The sequence below is a fragment of the Somniosus microcephalus genome, chromosome 2 (genome assembly GCF_052327205.1).
Source record: "Somniosus microcephalus isolate GS21.2 chromosome 2, FLI_Smic_1.0, whole genome shotgun sequence".
Classification (NCBI taxonomy): domain Eukaryota; kingdom Metazoa; phylum Chordata; class Chondrichthyes; order Squaliformes; family Somniosidae; genus Somniosus; species Somniosus microcephalus.
In genome coordinates, this window is record NC_140988.1 from 390649571 (window position 1) to 390671168 (window position 21598).

The 21598-nt window shown below is 44.9% G+C and overlaps 1 protein-coding gene across 5 annotated transcripts in view; it reads right to left on the bottom strand.

The window, feature by feature from the left end:
• The window catches only part of LOC147123873 (disintegrin and metalloproteinase domain-containing protein 12-like), a 566371-nt gene that overhangs the window by 15200 nt on the left and 529573 nt on the right, over positions 1 to 21598 (bottom strand). For 3 of the 5 annotated variants that reach the window (XM_085976452.1, XM_085976457.1, XM_085976447.1), the window contains one exon: positions 12198 to 12370. The exons of 1 other annotated variant lie outside the window; for it this stretch is intronic. In XM_085976452.1, coding sequence (XP_085832578.1) covers positions 12298 to 12370 — 73 coding nt within the window. In that variant the 3' untranslated portion in view covers positions 12198 to 12297. Of the gene's footprint in view, positions 1 to 12197; positions 12371 to 14120; positions 14694 to 21598 lie in introns of those variants that run through there. One more of the 5 variants, XM_085976449.1, reaches the window with a different exon arrangement.

Genomic DNA, 21598 nt, shown 5'->3' on the forward strand with positions numbered 1-21598 from the left:
TATAGGGAGCTGGAGGTAAATTAAAAAACAGGACCTCAAAGGTAGTAATCTCAGGATTGCTACCAGTGCCACGTGCTAGTCAGAGTAGAAATAGAAGGATACTTCAGATGAATACGTGGCTAGAGGAATGGTGCCAGGGGGAGGGATTCAAGTTCCTGGGACATTGGAACCGGTTCTGGGGGAGGTGGGACCAGTTCAAACCGGACGGTCTGCACCTGGGCAGGGCTGGAACCAATGTCCTAGGGGGAGTGTTTGCTAGTGCTGTGGGGGAGGGTTTAAACTAAAATGGCAGGGGGTTGGGAACCTGAGCAGGGAGACAGAGGAAAGGAAAACAAGGATAAAAGCAAAAGATCGGAAGGAGAAAAACAAAAGTGGCAGTCAGAGAAATCAACGGTTTAAATAAAGCATGGCCACAGTAAATAATAATTCTAATAGGTCTAAGAGCATTAAAAAAACAAGCCTGAAGGCTATGTGTCTTAATGCGAGGAGCATTTGTAATAAGGTGGATGAATTGGCTGCGCAAATAGAGGTAAACGAATATGATTTGGTTGGGATTACGGAAACGTGGCTCAAGGACGGCCAAGACTGGGAACTCAACATCCAGGGGTATTCGATATTCAGGAAAGATAGGCAAAAAGGAAAGGGAGGTGGGGTAGCATTACTGGTTAAAGAAGGGATTAACACAATTGTAATGAAGGATATTAGCTCTGATGAGGTGGAATCTGTATGGGTAGAATTGAGAAATACTAAGGGGAAAAAAACATTAGTGGGAGTGGTATATAGACCTCCAAACAGTAAGGCGGAGGTTGGGGATGGCATTAAAAGGGAAATTAAAGAAGCGTGCAATAAGGGCACAGCAGTCATCATAGGTGACTTTAATCTACATATAGATTGGGCTAACCAAATTAGTAACAATACTGTGGAGGAGGAAATCCTGGAGTGTTTACGGGATGGTTTCCTGGACCAATATGTCGAGGAACCAACCAGAGATCAGGCCATCTTAGACTGGGTATTATGTAACGAGAAAGGATTAATTAGCAATCTTGTTGTACGAGGCCCCTTGGGTCGGAGCGATCATAATATGATCGAATTCTTCATTAAGATGGAGAATGAAGTAGTTGACTCAGAAACTAGGGTCCTCAATTTAAATAAAGGAAACTACGATGGTCTGAGGAGCGAGTTGGGTAGGATTGATTGGGGAATGGCACTCAAAGGGTTGACGGTGGATAGGCAATGGCAAACATTCAAAGACCGAATGGATGAACTACAGAAGTTGTTCATCCCAGTTTGGCATAAAAATAAAACAAAAAAGGTGACTCAACCGTGGCTAACAAGGGAAATTAGGGATAGCATAAGATCCAAGGAGAGGACATACAAATTGGCCAGAAAAAGCAATAATCCTGAGGATTGGGAGCAGTTTAGGATTAAACTGTAAGCTTGCAGGGAACATAAAAACTGACTGTAAAAGCTTTTATAGATATGTAAAGAGGAAAAGATTGGTGAAGTCAAGCGTAGGTCCCTTGCAGTCAGAATCGGGAGAATTTATAATGGGGAACAAAGAAATGGTAGACCAACTAAATACATATTTTGGTTCTGTCTTCACAAAGGAGGACACAAATAACCTCCCAGAAATACCGCGGAACATAGGGTCTGATGAAAGGGTGGAACTGAAAGAAATCAGTATTTGTAGGGAAATGGTGTTAGGGAAATTGATGGGACTGAAGGCCGATAAATCCCCAGGGCCTGATAATCTACATCCCAGGGTACTTAAGGAAGTGGCCCTAGAAATAGTAGATGCATTGCTGGTCATCTTCCATAAGTCAATAGACTCTGGAACAGTACCCATGGATTGGAGGGTAGCTAATGTTACCCCACTATTCAAAAAAGGTCGCAGAGAAAAAGCGGGGAATTATAGACCGGTAAGCCTGACATCGGTAGTGGGGAAAATGCTAGAGTCCATTATAAAAGATGCAATAGCAGAGCACTTGGAAAGCAGTGACAGGATTGGACAAAGTCAACATGGATTTACAAAAGGTAAATCATGCTTGACTAATCTGCTGGAATTTTTTGAGGATGTAACTGGTAAAATAGATAAGGGAGATCCAGTGGATGTGGTGTATTTGGACTTTCAGAAGGCTTTCGATAAGGTCCCGCATAAGAGGTTAGCGTGCAAAATTAATGCACATGGGATTGGGGGCAAGGTATTGACTTGGATAGAGAACTGGTTGGCGGACAGAAAGCAAAGAGTTGGAATAAACGGGTCGTTTTCCGAGTGGCAGGCAGTGACTAGTGGGGTACCGCAAGGATTGGTCCTAGGACCCCAGCTGTTCACAATATATATTAATGATCTGGACGAGGGAATTGGATGTAATATCTCCAAATTTGCAGACGACACAAAGCTGGGTGGGCGTGTGTGCTGTGAGGAGGATGTCATGAAACTCCAGTACGATTTGGACAGGTTGGGTGATTGGGCAGAAACATGGCAAATGCACTATAATGTGGATAAATGTGAGGTTATCCACTTTGGTGGCAAAAACAGGAAGGCAGATTATTATTTGAATGGCAATAGATTGGGAGAAGGGGAAGTGCAAAGAGACCTGGATGTTCTTGTGCACCAGTCACTGAAGGTAAGCATGCAGGTGCAGCAGGCGGTTAACAAGGCAAATGGTATGTTGGCCTTCGTAGCAAGAGGGTTCAAGTACAAGAACAAGGATGTCTTGCTGCAGTTGTACAGGGCCTTGGTGAGACCGCACCTTGAATATTGTGTGCAGTTTTGGTCACCTTACCTGAGGAAGGACGTTCTTGCCATGGCGGGAGTGCAGCAAAGATTCACCAGGCTGATACCTGGGATGGCAGGAATGACGTACGAGGAGAGATTGTGTCAATTGGGCTTATACTCACTGGAGTTTAGAAGATTGAGAGGGGATCTCATCGAAACCTATAAAATTCTGTCATGTCTGGACAGACTAGATGCAGGAAGGATGTTTCTGATGGCCGGGGAGTCCAGAACCAGGGGTCATAGTCTAAGGATAAGGGGTAAGCCATTTAGGACTGAAATGAGGAGGAATTTCTTCACCCAGAGAGTGATGAACCTGTGGAATTCTCTGCCACAGAGGGCGGTGGAGGCCAGTTCATTAAATATATTCAAGAAAGAGTTGGATATATTTCTTGAGGCTAAAGGGATCAAGGGATATGGGGAGAAGGCAGGGACAGGGTACTGAATTTGGATAATCAGCCATGATCTCATTGAAAGGCGGAGCAGGCTCGAAGGGCCGAATGGCCTACTCCTGCTACTATCTTCTATGTTTCTATGATTGGGCTAACCAAATTAGTAACAATAGTGTGGAGGAGGAATTCCTAGAGTGTATACGGGATGGTTTCCTGGACCAATATGTCGAGCAACCAACTAGAGACCAGGCCATCTTAGGCTGGGTATTATGTAATGAGAAAGGATTAATTAGCAATGTTGTTGTGCAAGGTCCCTTGGGGAGGAGCGATCATGATATGATAGAATTCTTCATTAAGATGGAGAGTGAAGTAGTTGACTCAGAGACTAGGGTCCTGAATTTAAATAAAGGAAACATACAATGGTATGAGGGGCAAGTTGGCTAGGATGGATTGGAGAACGTTACTTAAAGGGTTGATGGTGGATAGGCAATGGCAAACATTTAAAGATCGCATGGATGAACTACAGAATTTGTTCATCTCTGTTTGGCATAAAAATAAAACAAAAAAGTTGACTCAACCGTGGCTAACAAGGGAAATTAGCGATAGCATAAGATCCAAGGAGAGGACATATAATTTGGCCAGAAAAAGCAGCAAACCTGAGGATTGGGAGCAGTTTAGGATTCAGCAAAGGAGGACAAAGGGATTAATTAAGAGGGGGAAATAGATTATGAGAGTAAGCTTGCAGGGAACATAAAAACTGACTGTAAAAGCTTCTATAGATATGTGAAGAGAAAAAGACGGGTGAAGTCAAGCGTAGGTCTCTTGCAGTCAGAATCAGGGGAATTTATAATGGGGAACAAAGAAATGGCAGACCAATTAAATACATACTTTGGTTCTGTCTTCACAAAGGAGGACACAAATAACCTCCCAGAGATGTCGGGAAACATAGGGTCTAATGAGAGGGATGAATTGAATTAAATCAGTATTTGTAGGGAAATGGTGTTAGGAAAATTGACGGGATTGAGGGCCGATAAATCCCCAGGGCCTGATAATCTACATCCTAGGGTACTTAAGGAAGTGGCCCTAGAAATAGTAGATGCATTGCTGGTCATCTTCCAAAATTCTATAGACTCTGGAACAGTTCCCATGGTTTGGGGATAGCTAAGGTAACCCCACTATTTAAAAAGGGTGGTAGAGAAAAAACGGGGAATTATAGACCGGTAAGCCTGACATCGGTAGTGGGGAAAATGCTAGAGTCCATTATAAAAGATGTAATAGCAGAGCACTTGGAAAACAGTGACAGGATCGGACAAAGTCAACATGGATTTACAAAAGGTAAATCATGCTTGACTACTCCACTGGAATTTTTTGAGGATGTAACTGGTAGAATAGATAAGGGAGAACCAGTGGATGTGGTGTATTTGGACTTTGAGAAGACTTTCGCTAAGGTCCCGGATAAGTGATTAGCGTATAAAGGTAAAGCACATGGGATTGGGGTAAGGTACTGTCTTGGATAGAGAACTGGTTGGCAGACAGGAAGCAAAGAGTTGGAATAAACGGGTCTTTTTCCGAGTGGCAGGCAGTGACTAGTGGGGTACCGCAGGGATCCGTGCTAAGACCCCAGCTATTCACAATATATATAAATGATCTAGACAAGGGAACTAGATGTAATATCTCCAAGTTTGCAGATGACACAAAGCTGGGTGGGCGTGTGTGTTGTGAGGAGGATGCCGAGAAACTCCAATACGATTTGGACAGGCTGGGTGATTGGGCAGATGCATGGCAAATGCAGTATAATGTGGATAAATGCGAGGTTATCCACTTTGGTGGCAAAAACAGGAGGACAGAATATTATCTGAACGGCAATAGATTGGGAAAGGGGGAAGTGCAACGAGACCTGGGTGTCCTTGTGCACCAGTCGCTGAAGGTAAGCATGCAGGTGCAGCAGGCGGTTAAGAAGGCAAATGGTATGTTGGCCTTCATAGCGAGAGGATTCGAGTACAGGAGCAAGGATGTTTTGCTGCAGTTGTACAGGGCCTTGGTGAGACCACACCTTGAGTATTGTGTGTAGTTTTGGTCGCCTTATCTAAGGAGGGATGTTCTTGCCATGGAGAGAGTGCAGCAAAGATTCACCAGACTGATACCTGGGTTGGCAGGAATGACGTATGAGGAGAGATTGGGTCGATTAGGCTTATATTCACTAGAGTTTAGAAGAATGAGAGGGGATCTCCTCATTGAAACTTATAAAATTCTAACAGGACTGGACAGACTAGATGCAGGAAGGATGTTCCCAATAGTCGGGAACCAGGGGTCACAGTCTAAGGATAAGGGATAAGCCATTTAGGACTGAGATGAGGAAGAATGGTGAACCTGTGGAATTCTCTACCACAGAAGGCAGTTGAGGCCAATTCATTAAATATATTCAAGAAGGAGTTGGATATATTTCTTGAGGCTAAAGGGGTCAAGGGATATGGGGAGAAAGCAGGGACAGGGTACTGAATTTGGATGATCAGACATGATCTCATTAAATGGTGGAGCGGGCTCGAGGGGCCGAATGGCCTACTCCTGCTCCTATCTTCTATGTTCCTATGTTGTTGTTGTCGGGATGGGCAGTAAATGCCAGCCTTACCTGTGATGCCCACATCCCGCGAATGAATAAAAAAAAGGATCCATTTTATATTGAGGATTAGAACAGGATGTTTTAACAGATATGATGCATTCTGGTCCATTGTTCTTTTGGTAGCTGTCACTCTAACATTCAAACATTGTGCTGAGGGAGTTTAGCAGCAAACTAAAGGCCATACTGGCAGAATGCTACAGTTTGATGAGGGTGTGGTCTTGCTGCTAGAAGACACCAGGGAATCCAACACATGGGGGTCGATTTTGTCGGGTTTCTGACCCGCCTACTTCAACGTCCGGCCAATCCGCTCGATTTTCCCTTGATTGACCTTGTTGAGCCCGCCCAACGGGCTCAGCAGGCCAATTAAGGGCCACCCGGCAACAGGTGACGTCACAGACTGCAATTTCATCTGTCAAGATTTCTTGACAGATGAAATATCAGTGTTTTACAGCTGTTTGAAGCTGTGAAACACTGACAGTCTGACTTCTAAGATGAGTCCTTCTGCGCAGACTCATTTAGAAATCTCAGCAGCACTAAAAGCTGAAGGCTGTCACTTTTAACAGATCGCAGCCATTCAGCTTTAAGTTCCGGCTGAGTGATGCGCTCCCGACGGCTACAGGAAGAAAGGCTGTGAAGGTAAGTACAGGTAAGTAAAAGTTCTTTACACATTTTAGACACACCAAACACACTTACCTTTGCACTCATGCACCCATCACTCACCTGAGCACCGACATCGCGACCCCTCCAACTCCTTCAATCCGACGGCCCGCCTGCTCTACCTGACGTGGTTTGGAGCCGTCGGGAAACCCACACGAAACCCCTCAAAATGGGGATTAGGCTAAAAACTGCCTGTTAACTACCTGTTAACAGGCAGTTAATTGGCACTAATCCCTTCCCGCCTGGTTTCGGCGGATCCCAGTACGGGGCGGGTACCCGCCGCCCCTGAAACTTACGTGGGGTGGGGTTTTGGGCGGGATGGTGTCGGGACCCCCAAAGTTGGGATTTTCCCCCCCACACGCCTGAAACCCCGTCTGACGGCTCCCGAAAATCTAGCCCATGGTGTTCAAATATATACATAATTTGTGTTTGGTTGAGTTTACATAGAAACATAGAAGATAGGAGCAGGAGTAGGCCATTTGGCCCCTCGAGCCTGCTCCGCCATTCAATGCGATCATGGCTGATCATCCAAATTCAGTACCCGGTCCCTGCTTTCTCCCCATACCCTTTGATCCCTTTAGCCTTAAGAAATATATCCAACTCCTTCTTGAATATATTTAATGAATTGGCCTCTACTGCCTTCTGTGGTAGAGAATTCCACAGGTTCACCACTCTCTGGGTGAAGAAATTCCTCCTCATTTCTGTCCTAAATGGCCTACCCCTTATCCTTAGACTGTGACCCCTGGTTCTGGACTCCCCGGCCATCGGGAACATCCTTCCTGCATCTAGTCTGTCCAGTCCTGTCAGAATTTTGTAAGTTTCAATGAGATCCCCTCTCATTCTTCTAAATTCGAGCGAGTACAAGCCCAATCGATCCAATCTCTCCTCATACGTCATTCCTGCCATCCCAGGTATCAGTCTGGTGAATCTTCGCTGAACTCCTTCCATGGCAAGAACATCCTTCCTCAGATAAGGCGACCAAAACTGCACACAATACTCAAGATGTGGTCTCACCAAGGCCCTGTACAACTGGAGCAAGACATCCTGTTTTTGACTGACAGTTCCCTTTTGAATTTAAGAGGTCAGATATTCGAAACCCTGGCTGTTCTGTCAGACCTATTATTGGTGTATAAAAGCCACAATTTGGTTTGATTCTGGACAGTTAGAATTTGGAGACTCTCTTGGGCAGTTGAAAATCTCAGAAAGACAGTCAGGAGACAGTTGGATAATAACTGAGAACATTAATATTCTTGAAAGACAGAAAAACACACTGGGTATTTAAAAGTCAATTATAAAAGATGAGATCAGTTTATAAAGTTGTGATCATTTATTACTTTATCTATTCAAGGAAATAGGTAAAATATGTTCTACTGTAAAATTGATAATTATATATCACTGTTAGATTATTCACTTTACTATTTGTTTAATAGATTAATTTCATACTTTAAACTTTAAGCGTGGTCTCCACTGCTTTGAAGACTAGAAGTGAGATCTTATGGAGACATAAACTAGTCCAGTTCACTAGTGAGTGAATGTTAACAACAGCTTACTGAGATCTCAAGGCAAGGATAGAGACTCAAAGGTTTGTGGAATTGGGACCCAACATGAGCACGATGTGAAATACAAGAGCTGGAGCACTGGGGTAAGGTTCGAAGCGATGCATGAGCACGATGTAAAATACAAGAGCTGGAACACTGGGCTAAGGTTCGAAGCGATGCATGAGCACGATGTGAAATACAAGAGCTGGAGCACTGGGCTAAGCTTCAAAGCGATGCATGAGCACGATGTGAAATACAAGAGCTGGAGCACTGGGCTAAGGTTCGAAGCGATGCATGAGCACGATGTAAAATACAAGAACTGGAACTCTGGGGTAAGGTTCGAAGCGATGCATGAGCATGATGTAAAATACAAGAGCTGGAGCACTGGGCTAAGGTTCGAAGCGATGTATGAGTACGATGTAAAATACAAGAGCTGGAACTCTGGGGTAAGGTTCAAAGCGATGCATGAGCACGATGTAAAATACAAGAGCTGGAACTCTGGGGTAAGGTTCAAAGCGATACATGAGCACGATGTGAAATACGAGAGCTGGAGCACTGGGCTAAGGTTCGAAATGATACATGAGCACGATGTGAAATACAAGAGCTGGAACACTGGGCTAAGGTTCGAAGCGATGCATGAGCACGATGTGAAATACAAGAGCTGGAGCGAGCACGATGTAAAATACAAGAGCTGGAGCACTGGGCTAAGGTTCGAAGCGATGCATGAGCACGATGTAAAATACGAGAGCTGGAGCACTGGGCTAAGGTTCGAAGCGATGCATGAGCACGATGTGAAATACAAGAGCTGGAACACTGGGCTAAGGTTCGAAGCAATGCATGAGCACGATGTAAAATACAAGAGCTGGAGCACTGGGCTAAGGTTCGAAGTGATACATGAGCACGATGTGAAATACAAGAGCTGGAGCACTGGGCTAAGGTTCGAAGCGATGCATGAGCACGATGTGAAATACGAGAGCTGGAACACTGGGCTAAGGTTTGAAGCGATGCATGAGCACGATGTGAAATACAAGAGCTGGAGCACTGGGCTAAGGTTTGAAGCGATACATGAGCACGATGTGAAATACAAGAGCTGGAACACTGGGCTAAGGTTCGAAGCGATGCATGAGCACGATGTGAAATACAAGAGCTGGAACACTGGGCTAAGGTTCGAAGCGATGCATGAGCACGATGTAAAATACAAGAGCTGGAGCACTGGGGTAAGGTTCGAAGCGATGCATGAGCACGATGTGAAATACAAGAGCTGGAGCACTGGGCTAAGGTTCGAAGCAATGCATGAGCACGATGTAAAATACAAGAGCTGGAGCACTGGGCTAAGGTTTGAAGCGATACATGAGCACGATGTGAAATACAAGAGCTGGAACACTGGGCTAAGGTTCGAAGCGATGCATGAGCACGATGTGAAATACAAGAGCTGGAACACTGGGCTAAGGTTTGAAGCGATACATGAGCACGATGTAAAATACAAGAGCTGGAGCACTGGGTTAAGGTTCGAAGCGATGCATGAGCACGATGTAAATTACAAGAGCTGGAGCACTGGGCTAAGGTACGAAGCGATGCATGAGCACGATGTAAAATACAAGAGCTGGAGCACTGGGTTAAGGTTCGAAGCGATGCATGAGCACGATGTAAAATACAAGAGCTGGAGCACTGGGCTAAGGTACGAAGCGATGCATGAGCACGATGTAAAATACAAGAGCTGGAGCACTGGGCTAAGGTACGAAGCGATGCATGAGCACGATGTAAAATACAAGAGCTGGAGCACTGGGCTAAGGTTCGAAGTGATGCATGAGCACGATGTGAAATACAAGAGCTGGAGCACTGGGCTAAGGTTCGAAGCGATGCATGAGCACGATGTAAAATATAAGAGCTGGAGCACTGGGCTAAGGTTCGAAGTGATGCATGAGCACGATGTAAAATACGAGAGCTGGAACACTGGGCTAAGGTTCGAAGCGATGCATGAGCACGATGTGAAATACAAGAGCTGGAGCACTGGGCTAAGGTACGAAGCGATGCATGAGCACGATGTAAAATACAAGAGCTGGAACATTGGGCTAAGGTTCGAAGCGATGCATGAGCACGATGTAAAATACGAGAGCTGGAGCACTGGGCTAAGGTTCGAAGCGATGCAGAAACATCGCTGCTTTGGCATTTGGAAGAGAGCAGGAAAATTTGTAATGAATGTAAGTATACTGTTTGTACTGAGTACTGATCACCTGCTGAATGCTGTCTGGTGGTTTGTGGCTGAGCCAGTGTCTGTTATTCTGCCTATCGATGTACAGGAAGTCAGGTGGTGGCATGTGCACATTCTGGAGCTGTGGATATCTGACAAGGAATCTTGTATCTGAAACTATGAAAACCCCACAATGTTTATAGTTAGAATTGAGCTGGAAAGCTAACAGAGTACAGGAAACTTTGTGCATTCCGGAGGTGAGCTATCCGGCAATCTGGAGCCACCGGCAAAAATCAGCAGCCGTTTTTTATTCTTTTTGTTTGTTTTTTTTGCTTTGTTTGAACAGTCAAGCTGTGCAAGGTCTGTAGCTATAGCAACAGCTTCAGCTACAGAGCTTTAGGGCCACACCCGAGTGTTTAGAAGCTATTGCTAAGCAACAGTGTTTGTTGTCAAATACGGAGATAAGAATCTCCGTATCTCTCAACATTAACTCTGGAGAGTACGGCAGTTTTGAGGCAACGGCAGCAGCTCGGTCCCGTGGGTGCCGGATAGCACAAAGTTTCCTGTAGTTGGTCATGTTGGGTGGTTTTCAGAGAAAGACGCTGAACGGAAAAGCTGCTCGGATTGGGTACACTGATTTGGGAAAATGTGTATGGCCATCATTGAAAGACGTGCTTGGTATGAAGACTGGACTACAAAAAACCTTGAATCAGTTGCATTTGCCTATTTCTGGAAAGCATAGGAGTGGAGACTAGAATATGGTCTCCAAATACTGGGCTGACATCCAGCAAGGGACTTGCTTCTGGACAATGTGACGCTGGCTCTGGGGTGGTATTCCCGCCTCTAAGTCAAAGGGTTATGGTTTGGACCTCACTCCAGACAGCGGCTCTGAATAGGGGGCCGATGTCCTGCGAGGGTATTTTCGTCAGGTGGGTGCAGGTGGTTCCCCACCACTGTAAAGGGTATGTGAGGCTCTTTAGCCCGCCTAGGAGAATGTAAAAGCCGTGAGGAAGGCAAAGGGAAAGCACCTCAGCTACTTTTCCCCGGTAAATGGCTCAAGAAACGAGTTGGGACCTGCCTCAGGGCAGAACACAATGGGCGGAAGGATGGAAAGCACAGAAATGTTTCACTGAAGGAATCATGTAGCTAAGTGACTATGGTTGTAGAGGGGACAGTACTTGCCTGATAGTTTGTAGGGTGTCCTTTGTGAGTTTTCCCCTCAAACTACCAGGCAAATAATTTTATTGACAACAATTGGTTTATGTTCTAACCTCCCATTTAATTCTTTCTGTGCTCTCTTGTTACTGTCTCGCCAAGCAGTGGAAACAATCTGTCACTATTTACCCACAATCACGCTTTATAATCTTGAAGACCGCTATCACATCACCCCTTAAGTTTTTCAGCAAAAAAAGCCTCAACATCTCAAGACTCCCTTGATAACTGTAAACCCCTCACCTCTAGTACAGGAAACTTTCATTTAACCGGAGGTTAAATGTCCGGAAAGCTCTATCTACTGGCAAAATTCAGGAGCCGTTTCCTATAAGTTTTTTTACTTCTCGTTGCTTCTTTTTTCCAGTCAGGCTCTGCAAGGTCTAGCTGAAGCTATTGCTTAGCTACAGAGACGCTTTTAAGCTGCGGCCGACTGTTTTGAAGCTGTTGCTAAGCAACAGGGTTTGTTGATTCACACGGAGCTCAAAAGCTCCGTATGTTTTAACATTAGCGCTGGTTTCTACGGCAGTTTTGATGGGACGGCACCAGCTCGGTCCCGTCAGTGCCGGATACCAGAAAGTTTCCTGTAACATCCTGTGAATCTTCACTACATCTTTTCCATTGTTTTTATATTCTTAATATAATGGATGCCAAAATGTAGCATAAATAAAACGGACTCCTTGATGGCGTGGCACCTCACTGGTTGCCTGAGAGTTCAACAGGTTAGTCATCTCATTTAAAAAGATAGCTCCCTCTGGGGACTCCCAAATGTGGCAGTGTGACTGTGCCCTTGAATTTGAAGATTAAGACGTACCCTGCGGCTATGGTCTCCAAAACCTAGGCTTCACTGACTGGTGAACATGGTCAAGCGTCTTCCCACTGGACTCACATCACTGGTGCTGGAGCCTTAAATCCTACGTACTCCACTGGCTAGATGGGACATCGGAGCCCTTTGTGGATAGGGAGATATGCATGGAGCTGTGGGAACTAAAAGGTGGGAAGGAAAATCAATTTTAAATGAGTCAAAAAGGTTATCAAAAAGGAAAACAGACATCTGTACAGTAAATGAGACAGAGAGCTCCATTATAAGTGGCTGCAAGAATGTTGTGATGGATGAAGAAATTTTACATTCATGGGGCTAAAGAAAGGGTGACAGTACTTGGCTGTAGAAAGGTCAACAACATAAGTACGAAACAGAAAAAGGCCATTTGGCCTATTCCTCTAAAAGGACCATCAGATCCATTCCCTCCAATTGGCCATCAGCCCCTTCCTCTAATAGACTCCCAAGACCTTCAGCCCATTCCCTCTGATGAACCATGTAAAATTTGCACTTAACTCTGAGTTTTTTTTATTCATTTATGGGATGTGGGCGTCGCTGGCAAGGCCAGCATTTATTGCCCATCCCTAGTTGCCCTTGAGAAGGTGGTGGTGAGCCACCCTCTTGAACCGCTGCAGTCCGTGTGGTGAAGGTACTCCCACAGTGCTGTTAGGGGGTGAATGCCAGGATTTTGACCCAGCGACGATGAAGGAACGGCGATATATTTCCAAGTCAGGATGGTGTGTGACTTGGAGGGGAACTTGGAGGTGGTGGTGTTCCCATGCGCCTGCACCCCTTGTCCTTCTAGGTGGTAGAGGTCGCGGGATTGGGAGGTGCTGTCGAAGAAGCCTTGTCGAGTTGCTGCAGTGCATCTTGTAGATGGTACACACTGCAGCCACAGTGTGCAGGTGGTGGAGGGAGTGAATGTTTAAGGCGGTGGATGAGGTGCCAGTCAAGCAGGCTGCTTTGTCCTGGATGGTGTCGAGCTTCTTGAGTGTTGTTGAAGCTGCACTCATCCAGGCAAGTGGAGAGTATTCCATCACACTTCTGACTTGTGCCTTGTAGATGGTGGAAAGGCTTTGGGGAGTTAGAAGGTGAGTCACTCGCCACAGAATACCCAACTACCTGCTCTTGGAGCCACAGTATTTTGAGGATGATCCCGTTAAATTTCTGGTCAATGGTGACCCCCAGGATGTTGATGGTGGGGGATTTGACGATGGTAATCCCGTTGAATGTCCAGGGGAGGTGGTTAGACTCTCTCTTGTTGGAGATAATGTTATTTGCCACTTATCAGCCCAAGCATGAATGTCGTCCAGGTCTTGCTGCATGCGGGCACAGACTGCTTCATTATCTGAGGAGTTGTGAATGGAATTGAACACTGCAATCATCAGTGAACATCCCCACTTCTGACCTTATGATGGAGGGAAAGTCATTGATGGAGCAGCTGAAGATGGGTGGACCTGGGGCACTGCCCTGAGAAACTCCTGCAGTGATGTCCTGGGGCTGAAATAATTGGCCTCCAACAACCACAACCATCTTCCTTTTTGCTAGGTATAACTCCAGCCAGTGGAGAGTTTCCCCCCTGATTCCCATTGACTTCAATTTTACTAGGGCCGCCTTGATGTCAAGGGCAGTCACTCTCACCTCACCTCTGGAATTCAGCTCTTTTGTCCATGTTTGGACCAAGGCTGTAATGAGGTCTGGAGCCGAGTGGTCTTGGCGGAACCCAAAATGAGCATCGGTGAGCCTTTGCTCTATCCAGTGCACTCAGCCATTTCTTGATATCACGTGGAGTGAATCGAATTGGCTGAAGACTATTGAAATAAAGAATAGATTTGCCTTCCAAAGCTAGGCTTTATTAACTTTAAAATCTGCAGCACATCTTTCCACATCCAGTCCCAACCAAAGCTGGAAAAGAACTGAATTTAAGGTGGCCACCACACATCATGTGACATCAACTACCAATGAGATTACAACATATATCCCAAGGCAGTTAACAAACAACCAATCACAATACTTTTACTAAACAAGGAATAATCACCACATTCACCCCTCCTTTTAAAATATACTCCAACCTAAATAACCTTTACAATTTATAATTAATTATTTACAACTAAAACTATGCACAACAAGAGTAAAACTGTTTACATGACACAATACTAAGTGAACAACAACAAATAATAACATTGCACATAAGTATTGAGTATCTCTCAACTAAAACAATATAATATAATATTTCAACAATTTTTAAAACATTACTATCAATTTAAAAGTCCATTTTCAATCGGTCGACCGGATATCTTGTTCGTGTCGACCTTCTTAACCTTGGTGAAATTCCTTGCCCTCCCACACCAGAAGGCACAGAAGTATCTTCAGCAGAAAGGCTATCCATATCCCAATTTTCAACGGTTTCCGGATTAGAAATCCCATCAGAAGGTAAACTGGGACGGTCATAAACATCCATCGAGGGCTGACTAATAGAAGTATAATTATCTGCAATCGGATTGGAGACATTCGTAGTATCTGTAACAGCATCCACATTATCTAAATCATGACTATTGTTAATATCCTCAGAAGAGGGCTGGCCACCACAAGGAGCCAAGTCTTTAATTGAAACAGTACTTTCTTTCCCATCTTGGAATCGAATATGAGCATATTGGGAATTTGCCTCCAACAGCTCCACCTCCTCCACTAAAGGATCATATTTTGACAATCTAACATGGCGTCGAAGCAGCACAGGTCCCTGCATAGTAAGCCATGAAGGTACCGAATATCCCGTAGTAGATCTCCGCGGATAGTTAAAGAGCCTTTCATGGGGGGTCACATTAGTAGCCGTTGAAAGCAATGATCTAATGGAATGCAGGGCATCAGGCAGTACCATTTCCCATTGTGTATTCTTAAGGTTCCGGGATGTCAAAGCCAACATAACTGCCTTCCAGATCACCCCATTGTATCGTTCGCACTGTCCGTTACCCTGGGGATTATACGGGGTAGTTCTGCTAGTAGAAATTCCCCGACTCTGAAGGTATTCCTTCAACTGGGAAGACATAAAAGAACTTCCCTGATCCGAATGGATATACGCAGGCATCCCAAAGATGACAAAAAGTTGAGTCAGACATTTGATAACTGTAGCAGCTGATACATCTGCGCAAGGAAAAGCAAAAGGGAACCTTGAAAACTCATCCACAACAGTAAATATATATCGGTTTTGAGTAGTTGAAGGAAGAGGCCCCTTAAAATCGACGCTCAAACGTTCAAAAGGAGAAGTAGCCTTTATAAGATGAGCTCGTTGAGGCTTAAAGAAATTCGGTTTACACCGAGCGCAGATAGAACATGATGAAGTCATCTGCTTGACGTCTTCAACTGAAAAGGGCAAATTCTTACTGCGTACAAAGTGTATCATCCTCGTAACCCCGGGATGACATAAGGCATTGTGAAGATTAATAAGCGTATCTCCGTGAATCACAGAACAATAAGCCCTCGACAGTGCATCAGCAGCAACATTATCCTTCCCCGGACGATAAACTATGTCAAAATGGTAACATGCCAACTCAATCCTCCATCTCATTATTTTATCATTTTTGATCTTTCCAAAATGTTTAACATCAAACATAAAGGACACAGATTTTTGATCAGTTACCAACGTGAAATGTCGCCCCGATAAATAATGTCTCCATTTACGCAATGCTTCTACTATTGCGTATGCCTCTTTCTCTATTGACGAATGTCTTTTTTCACTATTGTTCAAAGTACGTGAGAAAAAGGCCACAGGTCTTCCATTTTGGTTCAGAGTAGCCCCAATTGCAAAATCAGAAGCATCCGTCTCGATCACAAAAGGAACCTGCTCATCAATAGAATGCACAACTGCTCCTAAAATATCCTTTTTAAAATTCTCAAAACATGTCCTGGCCTCCCATGATAGAGGATATGTCGTAACCCGAATAAGAGGCCGGATCTTCCGTGAAAAATTTGCAATCCAATTAGAATAATAAGAAAACAGTCCAACAACTCATTGCAAAGCCTTAGAATTAGTAGGACAAGGTAAATCAATCAATGGTCGCAGACGTTCTGGATCTGGTTTAATCTTGTTTCCCGAGATAATATACCCCAATAGATTTACCTCAGTAGTCGAAAAGATACATTTCTCTTTATTAAAAGTTAAACCAACTTTTTCCGCAGCTTGAAGGAATCTTTTTAAATTAGAACCATGCTCCACCCTTGATTTGCCACACACTGTGATGTCATCTAAGTATGAAAAGGTGTCAGAGAGGGAGTTATCACTTATAAAAGCATCCATTGCCCGTTGAAAACAAGCAACACCATTAGTAACACCAAATGGTATTCGGCAAAACTGATACAGCTTTCCACCAGCCTCAAAGGCCGTATATGGTTGATCCTTCTTAACAATAGGAATCTGATGATAAGCACTCTTTAAGTCAATAGTGCTAAAAACCTTATACTGAGATACTTTATTGATAAGCTCATCAATCTTAGGCAAAGGGTACGCATCTAATTGAGTATACCTATTAATAGTTTGGGAATAGTCTATCACCATTCGTTTCTTATGTCTCTCGTTAGTCGTGACAACTACCTGTGCCCGCCAAGGCGAACAACTAGGTTCAATGATTCCTTCCAATAAGAGACGTTGAACTTCAGAATTAATAAATTCTCTATCCTGACTGTTATACCTTCTTGACTTGGTAGCAATTGGCTTACAATCCGGCATCAAACTGGAAAAAAGTGATAATGGAGAAATGGATAAAGAGGTTAATCCACAAATAGATAAAGGTGGCTTAGTCCCTCCAAATGAAAGACTAAGAGACTCGTGTAACTGAAGCACATCATGTCCAATCAAAATATCCGCACAGAGATTAGGCAAAACAGATAGGCGTATATCAGTATACGTATTACCTAGAAGAATCATTTTCATAAAGCAACAACCAGCTATTTGTGAAATAAGGGTCGTCTGAGCCATACACACCTGATACGTAACAGGCAAAATTTTCAAATGCTTCTCCTTCGCAAACTGAAGACTTATAAAACTCTCAGTACTGCCCGTATCTATAAGGGCCTTCACTTCCAACCCATTAACTTGAGCCGTAACTATAGCTTTGTTTAGGCCATGAGCAAATGCAGCAGAAATTGATGCAATAAACGCCCTATCTAAAGGCTGAATAGTCACAGAGGAGGAGGTGGTAGAGGAGGGCCCTCCCACACCAGGAGAGGAGGAGGTAATTAAACCTGATGATTTGCACACGCGTGCATAATGACCTCTCTTGCCGCATTTACTACACACAGCCTCCCGAGCAGGACACTTCAGACGAGGGTGCCGGATATTCCCACAAAAATAACACTTCTGAATCCTAGAGGCAACAGCCGCCGAAGTAGAAACTGTTTCAGAATCTAGTAAACCACTCCCATTAAGTCCACATAATTCCTTTTCATCCGAAACTGCCGAAACCATAGTCGCAGGCCGATTAAAAAGAGCATAAGAATCTGAACTTCTCTGAGCCACATCCAATGTAGAAGCTTGCTCAAAAGCACTTTTAAGATCCAAAGTCTTATTTTCTAACAACCGCTGACGAATTGATCTAGACAGTAATCCATTAATAAAAGCATCCCGTACCGATTCTTCCTTATATTCTTCAGCCGTCACGGCATTATAATTACAGTTAACACTAAGGCACCGAAGTGCTTGTAAATAAGTATCCAAAGATTCTCCCACCTGCTGCCTACGGGCAGATAGAAGGTGACGTGCAAATACCTCATTCTTTGGTTTAACAAAAATCTTTTCCAATGTAGAAATAGCCACTTCATAAGTTTTACAGTCCAAAATATATTTATATACATCCGGAGCAATTTGGTTGATCAGCATATTCAGCTTATTTAGAGACACTTGATCCAACACGCCCAAAAAGTTTTAAAATGTACAATACCAATGTTTCCATTTATCATCCACTCCAGCAGAATTGGGGTCAGCCTTGAATCGTTCTGGTTGAAGATATCGCTCCATTCTAACATAAAGTTAATAAATTGAAATAAAGAATAGATTTGCCTTCCAAAGCTAGGCTTTATTAACTTTAAAATCTGCAGCACATCTTTCCACATCCAGTCCCAACCAAAGCTGGAAAAGAACTGAATTTAAGGTGGCCACCACACATCATGTGACATCAACTACCAATGAGATTACAACATATATCCCAAGGCAGTTAACAAACAACCAATCACAATACTTTTACTAAACAAGGAATAATCACCACAACTGGCTTCTGTGATGGTGGGGACCTCAGGAGAAGGCCGATATGGATCATCCACTTGGCACTTCTGGCTGAAGATGGTTGCAAACGCTTCAGCCTTGTCTTTTGCACTCACGTGCTGGGCTCCACCATCATTGAGGATGGGGATATTCATGGAGCCTCCTCCTCCCGTTAGTTGTTCAACTGTCCCCCCCATTCACGACTGGATGTGGCAGGACTGCAGAGCTTTGATCTGATCCGTTGGTTGTGGGATTGCTTAGCTCTGTCTATAGCATGCTGCTTCCGCTGTTTAGCATACATTTAGTGCTATGTTGTAGCTTCACCAGGTTGGCACCTCATTTTTAGGTACGCCTGGTGCTGCTCTCCTACACTCCTTATTGAACCAGGGTTGGTCCCCTGGCTTGATGGTAATGGTAGAGTGAGGGATATGCCGGGCCATGAGGTTACAAATTGTGGTGGAATACAATTCTGCTGCTGCTGATGGCCCACAATGCCTCATGGATGCCCAGTTTTGAGCTGCTAGATCTGTTCTGAATCTATCCCATTTAGCACGGTGATTGTGCTATACAATACAATGGAGCGTGTCCTCAGTGTGCAGACGGGACTTCGTCTCCACAATGACTGTGTGGTGGTCACTCCTACCAATACGGTCTTGGACAGATGCATTTGTGACAGGTAGATTGGTGAGGATGAGGTCAAGTAGGTTTTTCCCTCGTGTTGGTTCTTTCACCACCTGCTGCAGCGCCAGTCTGACAGCTATCACCTTCAGGACTCGGCCAGCTCGGTCAGTAGTGGTGCTACCGAGCCACTCTTGGTGATGGATATTGAAGTCCCCCACCCCAGAGTCCATTCTGTGCCCTTGCTGCTCTCAGTGCTTCTTCCAAGTGGTGTTCAACATGGCGGAGTACTGATTCATCAGCTGAGGGAGGGCGGTAGCTGGTAATCAGCAGCAGGTTTCCTTGCCCATGTTTGGCCTGATGCCATGAGACGTCATGGGGTCCTGAGTCAATGTTGAGGGCTCCCAGGGCCACTGCCCCCGACTGTATACCATCATGCCGCGACCTCTGCCGGTGGTTCAGGATATGACTGTCAGGCTGCTGCTTGACTAATCTGTGAGACAGCTAGCCCAATTTTGGCACAAGTCCCCAGCCGTTAGTGAGGAGGATTTTGCAGGGTTGACTAGGCTGGGTGTGCCTTTGTCGTGTCCGAATCCGATGCTGGGTGGTCCATCTGGTTTTATTTTTAGCGTAGCGGGTTGGTACAACTGAGTTGCTCGCTAGGCCATTTCAGAGGGCAGTTAAAAGTCAACCACGTTGGTGTGGGTCTAGAGTCACATACAGACCGGGTAAGGACAGTCGATTTCCTTCCCTAAAGGATATTAGTGAACCAGATAGATTTTTACAACAATCCGGTTGTTACAAGGGTCACCATTACTGATACGAACTTTTTATTGCAGATTTATTTATTTATGAATTTAAATTCCGCAGCTGTCGTGTCGCCATATCATTAGTCCAGTAACATAACCACGATGCTACCGTTCCCAAAGGTAGAATTTCTGGAGCGACACGATTGAACACCAATTACAATAACTTGCATTTATACCTGTCTTGAATGTAGAGAAATGTCCCAAGCTGTGAGGAGAACAGCTGTCAAGCCCAAACAGAGAGATTAAGAAGAGTGAGCAGGAGCTGGTCAGAGAGTTGAGTTTTATGGGGCCGTCATAAAGGAAGGGAACGGTGAAGAGGTGAAGGGGTTTAGGGAGGGAAGTCTAGAGTGGAACTTAGGGAGCTGAAAGCAGAGTTACCAATGGTAGGACTACGGGGTGAGGTGAGAGGCACTCGAGGCCGGAGTCAGAGTGTTCAGCGGAGTTTTAGAGCTGGAATAGGTTACAAGTTTGGTGAGGCCATGGAGGGAATTTAAAGACAAGGATAAAAATGTGAAATGTGAGGCTGAGGGACCAGCGTAGGATGGCTGGGGTGAAGGTGAACAGAGTTTGAGGTGGGACAGGATATGAGTCTGAGTTTTGGCTGAGTTGGAGTTTGAGGCTGGTCAGGAGAAGACTGGAGTAATTGGGTCTGGAATATACAGGGAAAAGACCCAATTCCCTCAAACTGTGGCAATTAATGTTCTGAACAAGGATTCAAACTCTTAACACGCCATAAATGACTCAATTATCATCATCTAAACTTATTCTTATGACCTTCAACTCCATTTCTCACCTGATCATCACATTTAAAGGAGAATGCAGAGTTAGCACCGACTAACTAGTGGGGGCAGTGGCCGGTGGGGGGGGGGGGGGCGGGTGCGGAAATCGCTAGCCTCAAATTTCATCATAATGGGACATTTCTTCTTTTCCATTTATATAAATGATTTAGAATTACGTACAGGAGGAATGCCGGAGTTTGCAGATACCAAATTAGGGAACATGGTGAAGAGTGAGGGAGAATGCAGGTGATTAGTAGGGCCGATATTCCTGGCCCTTGGCTCTAGGGGAACTGAGAGTTTCCTGAGTGCAAAGGGACAGAGAGCAGGATTGACAGGTCTCCACCCCATTAATGCCGCCATTGTGGCGTACCGATCACAGAACGGACACAATCCGCTTTCCGGTCCGTAGACTATAAATCAGGCGTCATGCCTTTAAGAAGGATGACACCTTTAAGAAACTCGATCTGCAACATAGTTAAGCCCAGAGTGGGGGAGGAGGAGTCGAAGCTGTGCACTGATGAAAGAGAGTTGTACCTTGTGTAGTCTCTGACTCCATTTTGTGTTCAGCATGCAGCCTCAACAATTAAACCTTTTCTGTTGAACCTCTCCGAGTTCAGTATTTTTTGCTAGGAGTAGGTAGACTCCTACATTGGTGACCCCGACGCTCAGGACGACTCCTAAGTGTAACCATGGCTGACACAAACGCAGTTTCTGTGAAGCTGCCGGAGTTCTGGGAGAACCTGGCCACCGCCTGGTGCCTTCAAGCCGAATCGCAATTCCGACTCCGCGGCATCACCGCCGACGCAACGATGTACGACTACCTCCTCGCCTCCCTGGGCAGCTCCGCAATCACGAAAGTCTGGACAACACTACAAAACCCTCCGGAGGAAGGCAAGTACGCACATCTGAAGGCCGCGCTCATTAAAAAATTCACAG